General features: G+C 45.5%; 1 protein-coding gene across 4 annotated transcripts in view; it reads right to left on the bottom strand.

Moving 5' to 3' along the window:
- Positions 1–716: 716 nt before the first annotated feature.
- The window catches only part of EVA1A (eva-1 homolog A, regulator of programmed cell death), a 132367-nt gene continuing 114252 nt past the window's right edge, over positions 717–18831 (bottom strand). Inside the window, exons 4-6 of one of the 4 annotated variants that reach the window (XM_057390405.1) lie at positions 13106–13270; positions 9220–9396; positions 717–2246 (exon numbers count right to left, since the gene is read on the bottom strand). In XM_057390405.1, the coding sequence (XP_057246388.1) occupies positions 1876–2246; positions 9220–9396; positions 13106–13270 (713 nt within the window). In that variant the 3' untranslated portion in view covers positions 717–1875. Of the gene's footprint in view, positions 2247–9219; positions 9400–13105; positions 13271–18831 lie in introns of all 4 variants that reach the window. The other 3 variants (XM_057390404.1, XM_057390407.1, XM_057390408.1) reach the window with 3 other exon arrangements.

Genomic DNA, 18831 nt, shown 5'->3' on the forward strand with positions numbered 1-18831 from the left:
CAAGAGGAATTTGTGGGCACTTCCAACACAGCTTTCCTCATCCAGGGAAAAGCCCCAGTGATCCCAAAAAGTGCCAGRGGTCTGTCCTGCCATGCAGCTGTTTGGCACAGCACATGATCCCCTACAGCATCCTCAGTCACCCTGTGGGCAGGTCCATCCATCTCCATCTCTCCTKAAGGCTYAGGAAAAGCTCTGGGTAGTCAGAGYCTTYGGTCTTTATTTCCATTGTCAATGTTTTGCAAACCCTTAAKATTCTGGAAATAAYATTTCTATGCCTTAATGACAGAGGAGCAGAGCCCAAAGCCATGCAGGCTACAGCAGTGTCRTGCAGATGTGAGAAACACTGAGTTCTGTGACTGAGGTAATGTGAACTGGTACTTGGGGAGTGAAGAGGGGGTGATATCCCATTGAAAACTGAAGGAGAAGCACTAAAACATTRCACCTTTTCTTCCATATATAGATAYATGTATTTCTTTTTAGTTCATTTCACATTTTCTTCTAACCCAGGTATGATTTGAGTGTGAGGGACAGACTCAAAGCATCATGAAATCACTTAGGGGTGGCCCCTTGAGAACCAACCCGCTGCTCAGGTCTCCTGCCCATGTACACCACAGCAGTTGATTGATGGACTGCAGCCAAAAAAAACCAGTGCTGCCAGTTCCCTGCATGCAAAAAACATCAGCCATGATCGCTTGCAGAGGTGTGCCACTCTTCCAAAAATCTCCCTCAAGCAACACCTATGCCAAAAGTGAGGATGCAAATTCAATTGTATTGAAGCAAACCAGAGTTTATTTAGCATTATTACCCATTCTGTTGTCAGACGTGGCTTCTTCTGTGCTGATTTTCCCCTGGTAAACACAGACTTTTTTTCATTTTATTTTTTTAATAAAATATATAAAACATTGTGCATTGCTATCCATAGGAAAACTGCAGTTTAACAACAACAACAACAAAAAAAAAAAAAGAATAAGGCACATTCCTGTGCAGCATCTTCAAATATATATATATATTTAAAACAAAACAAAAAGGAAACCTTTTTCAACCTCTTTGAGGTTGTTAACTTCTCACCAGTCACTGACACGTCTCTTATATTACCATAATTTCACTGTTGGAGATGGGTTGGGTTGTGTTTGACAGGGGCCAGCAGGGAGAACAGACTCAAAAAAAAAAAAAAAAAAAGGATTTTATCCCTGAGGTGTCAGTAAAAAAAACTAAATGTTCCCATTGAAAAGGAAGATGAAAAGACAGCCATAAATAACTGAATACACCATGGCAAACATCCAAGCACCGAGATGATTTCACGATGGAAGAATCCCCCTCCCCCCCATCCCCCAGTTCTTAACAAGTCCTATTTGCTGTTGGGTTTTAATTGGGTTAATCTCATGGCTTCTGAAGTCACAAGACAATCGGTCAGGATGCGCCTCCCCCTCCCTTCCCAAATCATCTTTCCAGACTTGTCATTTTGTTCACAATTCTCGCACATTCCTCAGGAAAAGGAAACCAAAAAATCCTAAACGAAGACCAAATCCTGGACAACTCGTCTCCCCAGCCAAGAGAGGAGCACTCACACCGCAGCGTTCCAAACGCCACATCCCACACGGGGGGACTGTGATCCTCTCCTCCCTGCCGGCCGCTCACAAATGAAGTTGGCAATCACTTCTTTGGAACGAGGAAGTGTCTGTGAAGAGGGGTGATACCAACATGGCASGGAGAGAGAGATGGGGAAACTTCACTGCCGTCCATCCGCCCACTCCAGGTGGCACAGCTGATAGGAAAAGGGGAGACACCCGAGCAAAATGCCTTCCCTCCGTGTCCTCTCTGAGGTGTGGGGYGGCCCCAGGGAGCAGGGCAGGACTGGGGGTGTCCCCACCGCTCTCAGTAGTAGCGGTTGAGGCTCCTGGTGCCCGGGATGTCGGGCTGCCCGTTCATCCAGATCTCGCGGATGATGCGCTCCCGCTCCTCCAGCCGCTGCGCCCGCTCCAGCTCCTCGGCCGAGGTGAACACGTTCATGTTCAAAGTCCTCTCGAAGCGGCGGTGCCTGCGGGCAGACAGGTCCGACGTGGTGTCCGAGTCGTCGTCGCTGTCGCTGCTGTCGCTGTCGCTCTCCCGCTCCCGAGSGGGTTTTTTGGAGGAGGAGCGCTTGCAGTCCGTCCGGCAGGACACCCGCAGCACCAGGGCCAGCAGGGTCAGCACGAGTCCAATGCACACTCCGGACACGAAATAGAGCGCAGCCCGCTCGGGGTTCTCTGCAARGAGAAAGGAAATGTTGGAGGAGAGCCATCCTTCACAGAGCAGCACACACAGGGCCCATCCATGCAAACAATACAGAATTTCCAGAGGGGCCGAGTTTTCAATGGCTGCTTTTATTTCCGTGCCCTCCTTTGTCTCCTCCCCCCAGGACAATCAAGAATTTAAACGGTGAATTTGCTGCCAAAGCGTTTGCCCACATGCAGAATGAGGGTTTGCTGCAGTTGTGTCTTGGAGTGYTGGAAGGGAAGGGAGCAGCCCATAGAATTAAATCAATTCCCACAGGATTGACACTGGCGGGCTGCACACCCAGCTGCAGCTCAGAGCATCTCACTGTCCCATCCACTGCCCTCATAACAGGTATAAAGATGATTACAAAACTTTAKATGCTCTGTGCTGTGGCCCAGATGAAATGGGAGGCTTGGCAGCATGGCAAAAATGCATATTATTTATTCATAGACTTCATTTGCTTATCTAAGCCAAGTGTGCTGGCTTCCTGCCCAGACCACCAAAATGTGTACCTGTGCTCCACAGGCAGAGCAGGAGTCAGTGCACCCACAGGATGAGTCCTGCATAGCAACATTTCTGAGGTGATATAACAAGATTCCAAAGGATCCACAATGCCTTTCAAATTAGGTCATCTTGTTTATGTATCACCTTTTCCTTTTCTTTATTTTTCTTTTTTTTTTCTTTTTTTTTGGTTCATGAGACTACTTACAAGTGTAATTATGATAAATGTTGTTACTGCCATTCCCCTGGGCTGAATCATCTTGGTTCACAGGTACTCTAAAAGGGGAAAGGTGAACTGARCAGAAGTGTCAAGGCCAGCTCTGCTCTGCAGTGTCTGCCCTGAGTGCAAGGATGGAGTCAGTTCCTCAGAAGAGTCTTCTTCCCTTGAGATGGACCTGTAACATCTTCCACCAGCTGAGACCCTGACATTTGGCCCCAAAAGATCTCTGTAGCTAAAAGGCTTCACTTCCCTGCACAGTGCTTTTAGAAGYGCCCTTTCCAGCTGATCTCCTTAAGCAAAGTTTGTAAAAGGTGAACTGGAAACTATTTGGAGATATTCAAAACTCAACAGGGCAAGACCCTGCTCTAATTTCAAAGCTGGCTCTAAATTTGAAGTTAGCCATGTTTTGAGCAGGGGTTTGGACCTGGTGACCCCCAGAGGCCTCTCCCAACCTAAATTATTCTCTGARTCTGTGGCCTGAGCCCAAACAGTGGCTTGTGCTGTTCTAGGCAGTGTGCAGTTCAGTGCCTGGAGGTGCTGATGGAAAAAATGCCTTTTTGCTCTTCAYTTCTCTCCCAAATGAACCTCAAAGGTGACTGATGAGCCAAGGTGGAAGAAGATGTCAAGATAGTCTGAAAATTGGCTAATAAATCATTGGACTGATGCTAGAGTGGTTGGTGTGGATGGCATTGGGAAAAAATCAGGCTGAAGGGAGGAGAAAAGAAAGATGAGGAAAGTGCAGCAGATAAGTTAGAGAAAAAAAAAAAAAGAGAGAGAAATAGGTGGACCAGCCTCCTGCAAACTCTGTGTAATGCAGAGAACAAGCAGGACACTGATGTGTGAGCAGGCCCATAAGAGGGAGGCTGGAATCAAATGCTCTCTAAAGTTCCTTCCAAGCCAAACCATCCTATGACATGCAACAGTAGCTGCAAAGTGAGACCAAAGCCACAGGCTTCAGCTAAGATATTTTGCGAAAATTGAGACATCACAATTCCCAAGGTAAAAGAGGAGGTGCCAGAGCAGACAAGAATGTGCCAATAACTCTTGCAACAGCTTGGCTGAGTGAGATCCTGTCTCCAGTGAAGGCAATGGCTACTCTGAATTCAAGGGTCAGGACTCAAAACTGCAGCCTCCTCTGTGCAGTARCAAAGCTGCTCCTGTCCATCCAGACCTATGTGAACTGCAAAAAAGTGGCTTAAAAAAATAAACAGGAAAAGCAGAATCACAACCTGGTAACACTTCTACCTCCACATGCAATTTAACTGAGGACAGTAATCACCCAGCTCCGTTTGCAGGTAGCCCTAAGAAGGACTCTGGGGACAAATGAAGTGTGAGCAGAGGAGCAGGACTGGGGTGTTTGTCCGGGGAGATGCTGGGTGCAGCCTGCCCTGGCTCTGCCTGGCTGACAGGGTGCCAGGCACACCTCCCTGAGCACCACACTCTGCACACACATGGGCTTCATTTGGCTGCATTAGTTCCACTGCTCGCTCCTTCAGAGCAACTCATAAAAAAACCATAGACTGGAGCCTGAGACACAGACACGGTTTCTCTGCCCCCGATTTTGCCTGTGTCCTGCTTTTCCCTTCTCCTCCATACTCCTTTTTCCATGCTACTGTATCCAGCTCAGAAGCAATTTCACCTACTAAAGCTACTTRAGCAACCATTTTTCTTCCCCTGCTTGTGCTCATCTGTACAGCCCCTCATGCAGTGCAAGGGCTGTAATTGAATCTTTGGGCTCCAGTGGCATTTATGAGCTCCTACAGCCACTCTGTCAACATCTGAGACACTGTCTGGACTTCCTCACGGAGCTGTAACCCTGTGTTCAGCTGCACTCTTGGCATTTATCACACACACAATCCACTTGCACAGCAGCAGCTCTTTTTTCACAGGAGAAAGAGCAACTTAAGCTAAAAACCACGGGCTCTGCTTTTTCTCACTTGAAGTAGCCAAGTTAGCACTAGCCTAGGATGGTTGATCAGTGATTTTGAGACCACTGCATGTTCTACTTGTAAAGACCAAGAAGAGGCACCGTCTTCAGCAAAAGGATACTCACCACCTTCCAAAAGCTCAAAGGTGGCCAAGATTTGTCACACCAACAGTGAAGCTCCTCAAAACACTCATTATGCTCGGAAAAAATGTTCTTTAAAAGTACATGGACATCAGTAGCAGGAGTTAGCACAACTGCATTCTTGTGTATGTTTGTGTGTATCCACTCATTAAAACACAGATTTAGATCACTGAAGCTTTTTCTTCCACCGGTGTGGATGACAGATCAGAGCTTCCAGCAGGATCCAGCTCCTGTCAATCTCTTTGGCTGGGGTTACCTTTCCCCTTCTTTGTATTTCTCTCTCTGGATTGAAAACATTGGTGAAAATGTCACTGGTTCAAGCCTGAATTTAATCCATGCACACAAAAGATATAGGCTCTATACAAAAGCCACCATTTTCTAGGTACTCAAACTGACCAAAAAAAATTAGAAACACATTTTATTTTATTTTTCCAACCAAACCAGCAGCAATTACGGAGCTTGTTTCCTGAGGACTAACAATCTGCTGGGAGCATCAGCCCAGACTGCCATTAATTCCCCAGGAAATGCCCCAGGCCAAGGTTGTTATTGCTATTATAATAAATTGTTTCAATAAATAAAAAACAATCTAGGCATTAACGCTGCTGGCTTCCTGTAAWGGCTTCATGCATTCCGAAACCTCAGTGGGGAGGAAAATTTCAGAGGGCCCCCAGTAAAAAGTTCAGCATTAAGCATGGCCAGACAAACAGTAGGAGCAATATCTTCTGGGGAATTTACAGTCAGCCCCACAGGCTGCCCAAATCCCCTGACACAACAGAGGAAGCTCTCCAGGAGCCCCTTATTAATAAGGCTCAGGCCAAGCAGTCTAAAATTTGGAATGATCTCCCCTGGGCTGCATTTTGGAAGCYCCTTGTTAATAACTTGGCAGCAAAGATTTGCTTATGGAAGAAGAATAAAACAGGGATTTGTGGAGGTTTCCYTCCAACTGCTTCATCCTGAATGCAGTGACAAAACTGAGATAAGTCTCCTGTCCAAAAGGAGGCACTGGAAGAGCTCTGATACATTTTGAATGTTTAATATTTATAGAACCACGAGGGATGTTTCTGGTCTTGCTGATAGACTGTGACTGCAAAGACAGTTCCAGCTGTCACTGAGACTGGTGAAGTCTTTACAAACACTCAGGCAGGTTTTGGAACAGGTCCACAGCAAACAGCAGGTCTGAGATTTATAAGCAGAGATTGCATCWAATTAAAAACCTAATTCTGTAAAGAAACTCAGCTTTCAAATAAAGGGTGTGTCTGAGTCTTTCGCAAGACTGAACTCTAAATAATATCTACCTGTTTGATCAGCTACTAATTTCACTCCTCATTGACATTATTCACACTTTCTCCCAGTTTCTGAAGAAATAGGTTCTGGAAGCTGTGAAGAGACTGACACCTAACTGGCTTTGATACCTAACCATGATAGCTGCAAACCAAGACCGTTTTTCCTCCTGCTGTGCTGTGATTTTTACTACTCAGCTGTCCATAGGAAGATTCCCAACTCCTATATGGGAATATCAGTCAAAAAGATGGTGGAAATGAGCACAGAAGCTTTTGTAAATACCGGAACTTCTCTGTGCACGGCAAGACTGAATGTGTGAGTGGCTGAGTCTGCAGACTCTTGACCTGCAGCTGCCCACCCAAAACTGCCATTCTGTGCAGAAAATGTGAGCACCACTGAGCACAGCAGGGGTACCACTATTTGTGGATGCTCCCCCCAGGCTAAAGAACTCCCCACTGCCAGAAGAGAGGAAAGGCAGCAGAGAGGATCATCCTTTCAAGCCTGCACTTCACCCATGAAATAGCAAAAACCCATAGCTTCATTTTTCTGGAGTGGTCTGAGGATATCCACCACCCTCTGYCCCAGGAGAAAAAACATTTTTATGTGTTGCCTGTTTACAATTTTCTTTTGCAAACTCCTGTTTTGAGACAACTCGCCCACMCAGGGAAGCCCTGAATGCAGCACTTTCAGTCTGCAGAGAGCACCTGAGGGACGTTTTCAGCACCATAGAACAGAGCAGCTCTTGCGCTGCTGTTTCTCTTTGGCACCAGGGCTGTGGTCAGGAGCAGAGGGAAGATGTGTRACCCAGAGCCAGCCCTCCCTGGCTGCTCAACACCCTGCCTGTCCTGAGCCACTAGAATGGATCCTCTGTGGAYGTCAGCTGCAGCCTGAGCTGCCTTCAGGGCCCCAAACTCAGGCAGGCACAAAAGAATCCAACTTCTCTGCTGTTCAAAATCTGCAATATGAAGATGAATGGCTTTGCAGTGCTCTAGTTTTATGCAAATGTTATTTGTGCCCTGTGACACAGTTTGTCTTTGAAGTCATAAGCAAAAACCCCTCCATACTCACACACAACGAAATAAATCATGACAAATCCATCATTTCCACTAAAAGCAAAGGCTAAATTACATGCAGCAGATAAAGATGGTTTAGGACATCTGCTGTTTCAATCCATGGGTCASTTGTCAATTATTTTTATAATTAATAACAAACTGAGCATACATGTCACTGAGACTAAAACCCATCCAGCAGCCATGGTGAGGAACAGATGATCTTTAAGGTTCCTTCCAACCCAAAACATYTCATGATACMCTGGAAAACATAAGCAASCAAGTCCTGAACTCAGCACTGGAAACCAAAGTCATGAGGTCTGAGTTTACCTATTTGTCATCCAGTGGGTGTGAGCACAGCACAGGGAGAACACAKCAAGAGAGGGCAGGCAGATCCCACAGCAACAGGACAGGGGAAGTTGTTTGTGCTACTGTAAAACCTGGAGGCTCCTGCCAAGGCACCCTGTGACAAGGATGAATCAAAACTTTGTCCCCTAAAATCAACAGAGAGTCAAAGAGCTCCGCTGTGTCAATGGAAGCAAAGTCCATGGGGCATTTTCAGCAGCTCTGAATTACAAACCAAACCATCCTGGACCATTAATCCTACAATTTTCTCTGTCCATTACTGTTCAGAAAACAGAATTTTGTTTTATAGTAGCCATGGAAAGGTAAGTATTTTCATGTAAAAAAATGTCAGCTGCAGGTAAGTGGGGAGAGAAGTGGGATAGACAGAAGACTCCTTTAAAGCTTGTTTTTCTGACTTTTCCTAGGAGAAACCCATGCAAAAAACCCAAATCTATCCTACTCAACTATCTTCTGTGAAGAATACTACTAATTCCATTAAATGTGCCTGACTCTTAAGGGTGTCATGAAAAGATGGATCCTGATGGATGTGTAGAAGAGAAGAAATTTGTACAACCAATCATGGTCCTTTTAGAAGAACTTTCTCTAAATAATACGCAGAAACACTCTCACTAATCTACTCAGTAATTCCAAAGTGCAAAGCCCAAGTTTGCTGCTTCAAATCAAACAGCTGGATTGTCAGCATGGCAGCATCTCAGCAAGAGCAAGAGCAGGGACCAAGAATCCCTGTTTAATGGATCAGCAAGACTGAACTAGCACACAGACATGAACACRTAGCTCACAAATATTGAAGTTTTAGTTAACATGGCCTTGAACACTTCCAGGGATGGGGAAGCCACAACCTCTCTGGGACATCAGTGCCAGTGTCTCACCATCCTAACAGTAAAGAATTCCTACTTAATGTCTAATCTAAATCCACTCTCTTTCAGTCTAAAGGCATTCCCCCTGGTTCTGTCACTTTTCTTTCACCTTTTAAAGTGAATTATTTTAGAACACTGCTCCCCTGCTACTTGAAAGATACACGTGGGTGAAAGATAAACTGTGATCCAAGGAAATCTTACTCTAAACTAGATTTAAATATACAATTARGTAGACACTCAGGTTACTTCATCTTCACACTTCTACTGAAGACAAGCCAAATTCTCTAAAGCAGTGCAAAGATTTGAGTGCTGCTTATTTTCCAGATTACAAGACAACAAACTTGCCTCCCTAATGAGCCAGGCTTTGATCTCCAGGAAAATGAAGCATTAGGARTAACCCCACACGTAAGATTACATTGTATTTAACTCAAGCAGAGCACAATAAACTGTTACACACTGTCTGCTAAAGCTACTCCGGTCAGGCCTTCCAAGGGASAATCCACTGAGAGAGGAATGAAACACACAAACAGTTCAAAAAGGCAGATTCAGCCCCAGGTGAGTGTGAAAGGAGGGTCTACAAGGATGGTGCAGGAGCTCAGGCAGATGTGAGCCAGGACCTACCTGTGATGAAGGCATAGGCTGCCAGGATGTTGCTGAGCAGGGCCATCTCCGTGCTGACACCCACGGGCTCCATGCTGCTGCCGCTGCTGAGCGCCGGCGGTTGTGTCTCATCCACGGGGAGCAGGAGGGGGGGGTTGTCCACAGGGTAGAAAGTGGCTGACCTCCCTTTCTTCTTCTCTGCTTTGACACAGAAAGGGAATGAGGAATGAGGAATGTAGAATGTGACCCAGCCCTAACCTGCCCTATCCCCGCCAGGTCAGCATCTGTGTTCAGAAATCTTGAGCTGCTCGACAGGAAACCACCCAAATTTGCCTCTTTTGGGGGGTAACTAAACCTTCTCAAGCAGCTTCAGCTCAACACATGCCCTGTCTGCATCCAGGCATCATCATCTCTCCCCCATCTCCTRCTCTTTCATGTCACCACTTAGACACACCCACCCATGCTACAGCAAATATATAATCAGGTTTCTTTTCTCTTATGTAAATCAAAGSAGCCTTTATCAACAGTGGGTTCAGCTGGGCTTGCAAGGAAGACTGGGAAACACAGGCAGAGCCTGCAACCCTCTGCTGGAGCRGTGCTGCAGTGATCCATCCCCACCTGGCAAACAGACGCGCTTTCTCTCCTGCCTTCGTGGGGAAGGGCAGACCTGAGTTTATGACTTCCTTCAGAAGCCTGCTCGTATTGTGTTTCRCCCAGACACCATTTCCCCTCTGGAGAGGTGAGTGAACATGGGTTAATGATTTGATTTTATTTGTTGAAGACTGGAGCTGAGGAGGCAGTTCATTCCGRGAGGCTCAAAGAGACCCTTTCAGACCTTATCAGCTCATTGCTGAGGCTCCCCACACCTTCATCTGCAGGCAGACACCCCCACCCCTCACAGAACGGTAATTGTTTTCATCACAGGAAAAAGTCAGTGCACGGGGTCCAGCTCCATCATCCACATGAGTTTTTAACTGTAGTTATTACAGATTTTCAGGCTCCTTCCCTGGTGTCTAGTTCTGGCCAAAAGCAAGCATGGCTCTGTAAAATCACAGACGTGCACCTGGCTTCCACTCCTCTGCGGGTATTAAATTCAGGACACTGCCAGCTCCCTCTCCAGGGACGCCATCAGTGCCATGCAAGCAAAGGCATTCTGTCAGGAGCTGTGATGTGAGATGGGCTTTGCTCCTTGGCTGCCTGATCCATCTCCTTTCCCTGCAAACCCAGCAGTGTGAGACATCACATCCAGCTTCCCGCTGTGCATGCCAGGAAGCAGCAGCTCAGCCTGGGGAAGCAGTAACAGGACGTGAGGGTGTCAGAGAGAACAGGTAATACTGGATGGAGAGGGACTGAGGGCAGGAATGTGCACACAGTGATGCCAGCTCCTAACCTGCCTCGAGGAGGACCAGCRGGGATGGATGTCCAGGTGTCACTGCGAGGGATCCGCCCCAAGGAATGTGGGCACAGCTGTCTCTGCCACTGAATATCTGCAGGGCCTTGGGAAAGCCACATGCTGACGGTGTTAATGACTGGCCTTCAAGCAAAGTGTTCAAACAGGAGTGCTTGGGTGTCATATCCCAAAGGGTAAAATATCCCAAGAGCCTCTCGCTTTAGGAGAATAGAGATTGCTGCAGATCCCTTGTGCAAATGGGACACAGAACGTCCCAGGGCACATTCAACASGAAATCAATAGCAACTTTTGGAATTTTTTTTTTTAATTCAGATTTTTTTTCAATTCAGATTAACATGCCCTCTAATCTCTCCTTTATTCTCCCCACCTGGTAAATCTGCCTGTACAAGTGTTTGAACTTTTCCCTACCACTTTTCCAAAGAAATCCACAGAAGTGGGGTAAGTATTTCATTCCTAAAARCTGAACCTAAAATTTGGATATTTCAGAGCATCTCAAGCAGCACCATGCATCTAAACTAAGGCAAAAGAGTCCTGCTATCAGTTGATGGGTAGCAGAGAGCCATCCAGCTCTGCCTACAGTAGACACTTAGAGCTTGATGAATTTGTTCATTCACAGATATCTAAGACACCCCAGGGTTAGGACAACACCCATGCAGGGATGGTCAGTATGAGAAGGGATGCAGGGGCAACTCTCACCCTTCCAGARGACAGGTGGCCATCACAAATGCCACATTTATATGGGGGAAACTGAATTCTGCCCAAAACATCTCCTGATTAAGGTCTGGCTCTGAACTAGTTAATGTAAAATCCCTTCCTAAGAGAGAAAAATGAAGGGCACCACCAGGATAAAATCTCATCCATATTTCATATGTCAGATGGACACCTCTGCTGGGTATGGAGCCCCCTTATAACCCACTGTGCAACAACAGTGTCTTTAGGAGGCAGAGCAAAGGATGACTTCTCTTGAGATGTGAGAGGTTAGAAGAATCCTTTTTTTTTTTTTCCACGTCTAACTTGTCCGTAGAACAGATGCAATCAAACATGTTTTTAAATGACTGCTAATCTGCACATACTAAACTCCAGCAAAGAGCACCACAAAACCACAGTACTGGTTTTATCATTGGCAGGACTGTACAAGCACAGACACGGAAGACAGAAGATGACTGGAWTTATGCAGGAGGGAAAAAACAAACACAATTTCACAAGTGTTGCCACACTGTGTGGTTCCTTGGTCTGTCATTCATTTCGGGATCATAGTTAAAGATATTCTCTTTCCTCCTTGCTAGCTTTGAAGACTTGTCAATGCCTAATCAGCTCACTGTTCCTGGTTTTCTCCTCACCACCCTTTCTTAGCTGTTCCCACTCAAAAGGTTTCTCTCTGAGTTAACACCAAAGCCGAACAAAATTCTTTCWGCCAGCAGTAAATTTGCCCAACACCATAGTATAAGCACAGGAGAGGTGATTCATGACACCAGGCTGACGCTAGCAAATAGTTTTAATAMAAGAAATAAAACAGGAGGGGAGATTACAGAAATGTCCAAGTATTTTCTTCTGTTATATTTGAAACATTCTTCTAGCTTTTAATTTCAAAATGACATCTTTCTTTGAAAAGTGATGCATATTTTGAAAGTGAATGAATAAACTATGTGAAAACTAAACAAAAGGTGTMATTTGTAGAAGTGAAATGTTAGATGAGTGGAAATGAGTTCAGGATATTTTTTCTTGCTTAAAATAATCTCCAGGATCACAATATTTATTTGGGGCTAACTCAAAAATCTTTTCCTTGACAGTTTTTCAGTAAGGCCTCCAAACTGACAAATCTGTTCTTGCCAGATTTTATTTATTTGTAAATTGTCTATCCAAGCTGTGGATTAACTTTGCCAGGAGACAAGCTCTGCCCACACCCACCCTCRAGCTGAATCTCTGGGAGCACAGACTGGGAATTTCAGTAGTGTCATAAACAATCTCCTACACGTTGGGAAACAACACAAAACCACCAAGGAACCCAACACGTGCTCACCTGTGCTTTTCCCTTATTCACACACCACCCCTGCCTCCTACTCACCTCTCCCTAGAGATGGCTAAGATCTGACTTCATTCATATCTCTTCACTTTGCATTTTATGAAAATAGCATCAGATTTCAAAACTCAGTTGAAAACTTCTCTGTCCCTTCTGAGGCAGATCTACTGTCTCTACCCTGGGGTTTTTTCTTTGCCACTGTATCAGACAGGTCTGAAAAGTATTTCTGTGATGAGTTTGGACATGCATGGCCACGGCTGCTATTTCAAGAAACCCAGTGTTTCTTGAACAGTTTCACAGCTCACTTTAGCCCATCACTGGTCATGCCTGGAGCTGTCACAGTCCTTTCTGACTGTGAGACTGTGACATGGGTGGGATTTAGGAGCAAACTAGAACTCCAAAAAAAGGGGAGATGGAAAGGACCAGTTACCACAACACCATCAGGTTTGGGCCAACACCACAACGGTCACAGCTACCTGGGAGAACTCGCTCTATGTTGGAAGGAGAGACATCCGAAAGGAAAACGCCGTCCCCTATAACATTGGGATCRAACACTCTGGGCTGCAGCGGGAAATGTGGCTTCTGATATCCTTGGAAACTGGTTGGTCTTGGCTGAGTTTCATGCAGAAGCTTCTTGGGAACTGAAAGAGAGAACAAGAAGAGAGAGCACAGTTGTTAGAGTGAGTTGTTTCAGCTGGTCAGAACRAGAATTGTCACATCATGCTATGGGCTCAGCTGATAATTACACCATGTGCAGCCCAAACAGACACTCATTTTATGATGAATGTTCTCCAAACGCCAGCACAGAGACATTCAAACAGAGAATGCTGGAAACTATAAAGTGATTTAAGATAGTGTTTATTTACAATTAAGTCTTGAGACTAGGCTAAGGATCAGATTCAGACATTCTATTTACATAGTCATTTTAGAAATTGAAATAGAGCCTAGTGAGCCAGGCTTTGGCCTCAGCTCTAGGCTTCAGAACACTTCAGTCAGACCTCTCTGTTCCTATCATGACAGCAGGATGGACAGGATGCCCTACAGCAATGAGGGCCACAGCTGAAATCCTATCTCTCTCCAGTCATCAAGCTGCTGGCTCAAGACTGAACATCAGAAGTTTCTGTCCACTCCAGATTCACAAAACCAGACTTTAGAAGCTTAAATCACCCACCACAAAAATACAAAATCTCTGTTGTAAGAAACCCTCCCCACCCTATGAGATCCAAATTACACTGTTTGGGCTGAAGTAAGATGGGAAAGGCCCATTCTCTATTCCCAGCATCCTGAGGAGGGTGAAGACTCAGCTAATCCCTACTGCTCTCTGTACTTTGTCAGCCACAGCATGAGCAATATGCAGGTGAAATGATGGGTTACTACGTGACAGTTTCTTTGGATGTCTATAGTCTCTTCTTTAGACCAAACCATGYCCTAGTAACAGGAGTGTTTTCTCCTCCTTGATGTTACAAGGCCAKTTCTTCAGCTCTACAACCAGGTAAAGAAATCAAATCTGGTGTAGGTACATCAGTGTGCACCCACTGAAGGTGAACCCACACAGTAAATTCACTAATTTCCCTCACAGAGACAAAGAATGGAGTCATCCATGGAGCTGAACCAGTTCTCTGCCTCATCCACAGCCACCACCTGAGGCTATTTCAGCGTAAAGTGTTTCTCCATGCAAAGAGAAGAAATATATACACAAGTCATTCTCCTCAGAAATTAGAGGAATAAAGTGATAAAAGACAAAAATAAATTAAAACTTCCAGAGCAGAAAGATTTATTTTCCCTGTCAGTGACTATATACTAGTGCATAGCAGACAACCAAGACTTTAGGGTGCTAAAGCACTGTTGAGCACTAGGCACAAGTTCAGCTTCAAGAGAAGATTTCTGGGATGCCCCTTTCCCCTTTCTCCAAGTCTAACATCACCTTCTTCTCTCATTCCAGGCAGGCTGCCACCTCCCAGTGCCTCAGTTTCCCCAGGGCTCCATTTGGGATTGTGCTATCTCTCATCTCCACCCCTCACAGGGGCGTGAAGAAGCGCAATTTAAGATGCAAAGCACTTTGAGATGCTTGGCASAAGCTTGAAGGAGGACTTGGAAAGAGGGCAACTCTGGATCAGAAAGGAAATTCCTGCCTGCCCCCTGCAGCTAATCAGCTGCCAGACTGGAACAGGAGATTTAATCGCATCCATTAAATTTGCCTGCATCTCCCACCGCATTACTGGTGGGTGCARTGATCCAACCACCTTGTTTACATTATGTTCAACTTACTGTCTTTGCTGAGGCAAAGAAAATTGTAACTGGATTTACAGACTGACCTCCGGTATTAGGCGGCCAGGACATCAGCACTGAAGTTCTTGCATTATTAGTAGAGTCATGCTAGGTCAGGAAACAGACAGAAAACCCCACAGCTTCTGAATATCAAAGAGCTGGCACAGCAGTTCCTCATGAAACCTGAATTGGCAACTGTTGGAAGGCAGAAAAAAAACACATCCCCTGGTAGGAACCAGACAGGAATGAGGGGGGTACCTGTGCCAGGGAAATATCAGAAAGTCTGGGGAGGAGGTGGGTAGGACAGAGATTATCCTGCAAACCACAGTCAGGGAGAACTGCAGATCTAATCTGAGGCACCCAAAGGGGGCCCAAAGAGCACAGGGCTCAGCACCCCCCAAAAATAAAGTCCTATTGCTGTATCTCAGACTGATAGGCATTTAAAAGACACAGGATTATTTTCCCTCACACACTTTCCACTCACACTGCATCATAGTAACCTGTCAACAGGCATCCAGTGAAGAAATTGAAGCAATATTCTTTCATGTTTCAGACTTATTCTTCCTCACAAACATCTTATTTAYCTCCCAGAATCCATGACTGTCTCCAGAGCACAAGACTGGCTGGGTGGACCTGCGTCTTTCTTAGAAAACGTGACACTACAGACACTTAAACATTTGAGTCACGTAGGGGAAAGAAACACCATCTTTTCCTAAGCACACCCAGGGAATTGAGCAATATTGAGCTTTTCCACCTTGACATCTTTCTACAAAGCTACAACAAATATATGAAAAATATAAAAAGCTAAAAATCTTAGGCATCACCACCACTTGAATGCTACCTACAGGACATGGRGAGGAGTCAGGTAAAGCAAAACACTGCTAAATCAGTCAGCAACTGGTCAACAGCATCCCAAGGAAGAGCAGATATGGAGAAATACTCAAGGAGAAGCATTGATAGAGAGTATTTATTGTCACAGCACCTTATGGAGTAGGGCTGTGCTATCACATCTTTGGGATGGCTGAGGAAGGAAGAACACTATGACAAAGTCATCTGGTGCCTTAGAACAGAGGTGKCTGTGAGGAGAGGTTCCCAAAAGCAGGCATGTGCCCAACATCTGKGATTGGCACACACTTTGGTAATTTCAAAAATCCCAGCTTTTCTTCCCTTCAGCAACCAGATCCCTTTGAAACTCTGGAAGCAACTTAGTGCAGCACAGGATGTCTACAGCACAAAACCTTGGACTTTTCCATTTCAAGGGATCATTTTTCTCTGTGGACTCCATAAACATCTTGAGGACATTTTGCCAGGAAAGGCCCATCTTTGCAAAGAGTAAACAGAGAGATGGCACGCAGCAAGTCTGCTCTTTTCCCAGTTTATACGATGCTCAGCCGATACACAGCTTTCTTTTGATTTAGAAAGACTGTGAAATGGAAAACCTCTCTCAAGTGTAAAATACCTCACAATTTCCAGTTAGCTCCTGTGTGGCAGCCAACTTCACAAGAAAGATTAAACATCTGGTTCCTTTGAAATGCCCTCCCTAAATTCTCCAGAGAGGAGTGCATCTGACACAAAGCATGGCATGAGCTGAAGCACAGTGCCAAGGAAAGTTATTTATTATTAAAACCACCAGAAAAAAAGTACCTAGGATTTCAGTCTTATCTCAGTATTAAGCACAGAAATCCTGGCAGGGGAAGGGTTGGCACTTGTCCTGCTCCATTCAGTCGAGCAGAGAAGTTAAAGCAACTCAGTCAGCAGAACGAGTGATGGATGTGGACAAGGGGGGAAGAAAGAGCTTCAAAGTGTGAACAAGTCTYATAGTCAGGAGCCCTGCACCTAAAAATGCACATGAGAAATGAGCTSGGGTCATCTGGATGAGAGGACATGAGTTGGTCTGGTGACCACTGGGGACTCTCAGGGGGTAGCAGTCAGCATTGAGATGTGGYATTTATTCAAATGATCAATTTCTACAGCAACTTAGGCTGCCCACCTGAGAAGCACAGGCAGAGACGTAACTTTTCAGATGTCAAGCCCTGCTCAGCCACCCACCCTGGGGCCCAACTCAGACACCCCTACATGGATTCCAGGACCTGATCTTGAGATAAAAGTGTCACCATCGCCATGACAGTCCTTGAGGGCACCTGCAGAAGTTGGTTCTAGGTTATAAATCTGCAAGGGAACTTTAGGATCAGCAGGTTCATTCCTCTGCCATTACACACTTTGAAGTCTTTACATAATCCCTCTGTGTGTGCTTTAAAAGCAACCCCAGCTCCCACTGCTCATCTGTCTGAATCAGCAACAGCAATAATTTATACCAGTTCCCAAGCCAAGACCTGCAGCACCCATTTGCAATGAATTTATGGCACCAATCTCACAACAAAACCTCTCCTCCACTGCTTGGCAGCCTCCCCCCTCTGCAGGAACAGGGGTGCAGGAAAATCAAAGCCAGAGAGTGCTCTCATGGGCAGAGCAGATCCCTCAGAGCCAGCACAAGCAGCCAGCAGGACAGTGTGAAAAGGCACATGCTGGTGCTGCTGACAGCATCCCTATTTGTGCTTGGTGGAGCCACCTTCTGCTGAAATTCTCGCACAAACAGTTTCTTGTGTGGCCAGAAAATCCAGGGATGATGAAAAGAAAACATTACTGTGTCTAAAAGCAGCAACATTCCGAACCACAGAATGTTGGTGCTCATTCCGCGCTAAGAGACGGAAAAGGCCAGTCAATACCTCTGTTCATCAAGGGCAGAGAATCACAGATGGGTTTGGGTTGGAAGGAGCCTTAAAGATCACCTCGTTCTACCCTCTGCCATGGCAAGGACACCTTCCACTATCCCAAAGCCCCATCCAGCCTGGCTTTGGACACTCCCAGGGATGGGGCAGCCACAGCTTCTCTGGGCAGCCTGTGCCAGGGCCTCCCCACCCTCACAGTTCAGAATTTCTTCCCAATATCCAATCTAAACCTACTCTCAGTTCAAAGCCATTCCTCCTTGGCCTATTGTTACATGTCCCTGTTCCTCCCAAGGTTTCTTGTAGGGCCCCTTCAGGTATTTAAGGACCTTAATGAGATRATTTGCTGTGTTTCCTATGTTGATCTATCTAGTTTTAAACACTCCAGTCCTGGGGGGTTGACCAAATGCCACAATATAGTATTTTCAGARGAATRCTGCTCTTTCTATGTAATTATTTTYCAAAGTTGCTGAGTGTTTCAATTTAAGCACGTATATTATTCCCCAAATCAAAACATTTGATACTATAGCCCCCAAACTTTATGGATGGTGAATTGCCTCAGGGACAGGGTTTTGAAAGTGTTTAAATATCAAAATGATTTGTTCAATMTCACAGAAGGAGTCTGTGCCAAAGAAAGGAAACAAGMTCAGCCTTGCACTCAAACCATTCCYTCTTTGTGAATTTGATGATTTGGTGTTTTCTGATGTTTGCTCTGTCCTAAACATGCTTAAAGACTTCCACGCCCAGGAAGCAATTATCCCCTGACCTCCGTCTTCACTGGATATACGCACCAGTCAGCTGGAGGGGATCAATGAGAGCTCAGTGTTAAAAACTACAGACAAGGGAGCTGTCATTCTCCAGCCCTCTGCTCTATATTCTCCAGTGCATTTCCATCCCACAGGGTTTGCTCCCAAAGCTCAGCACTATTAGAGCTGATCTGCAGGACCTACAGCAAATCCTCCTGAGCGTGCTTGAAGCAGAGTGCAATTTGAACAAAAACATGACTCCCTCACCATGGAAAATTACAACCAAGCCTTTTATCTGGGCAGGTTGGGGCCAGGAACYGTTGGTGTTCCACATATTTTTACAATAATAAAAAAAAAAAATAATCCTCCTGTGAGTAAACACCCAGTATAAACTACTTAGGTTTTTAGAGGCAGTAGCTCTGAAGGATTTTTGCTTGAGACTTGCAAATGCACAGCCTGAAC

This window comes from Malurus melanocephalus, unplaced genomic scaffold, assembly GCF_030028575.1.
Source record: "Malurus melanocephalus ecotype Western Australia unplaced genomic scaffold, MMel_1.1 scaffold_26, whole genome shotgun sequence".
Lineage (NCBI taxonomy): Eukaryota > Metazoa > Chordata > Aves > Passeriformes > Maluridae > Malurus > Malurus melanocephalus.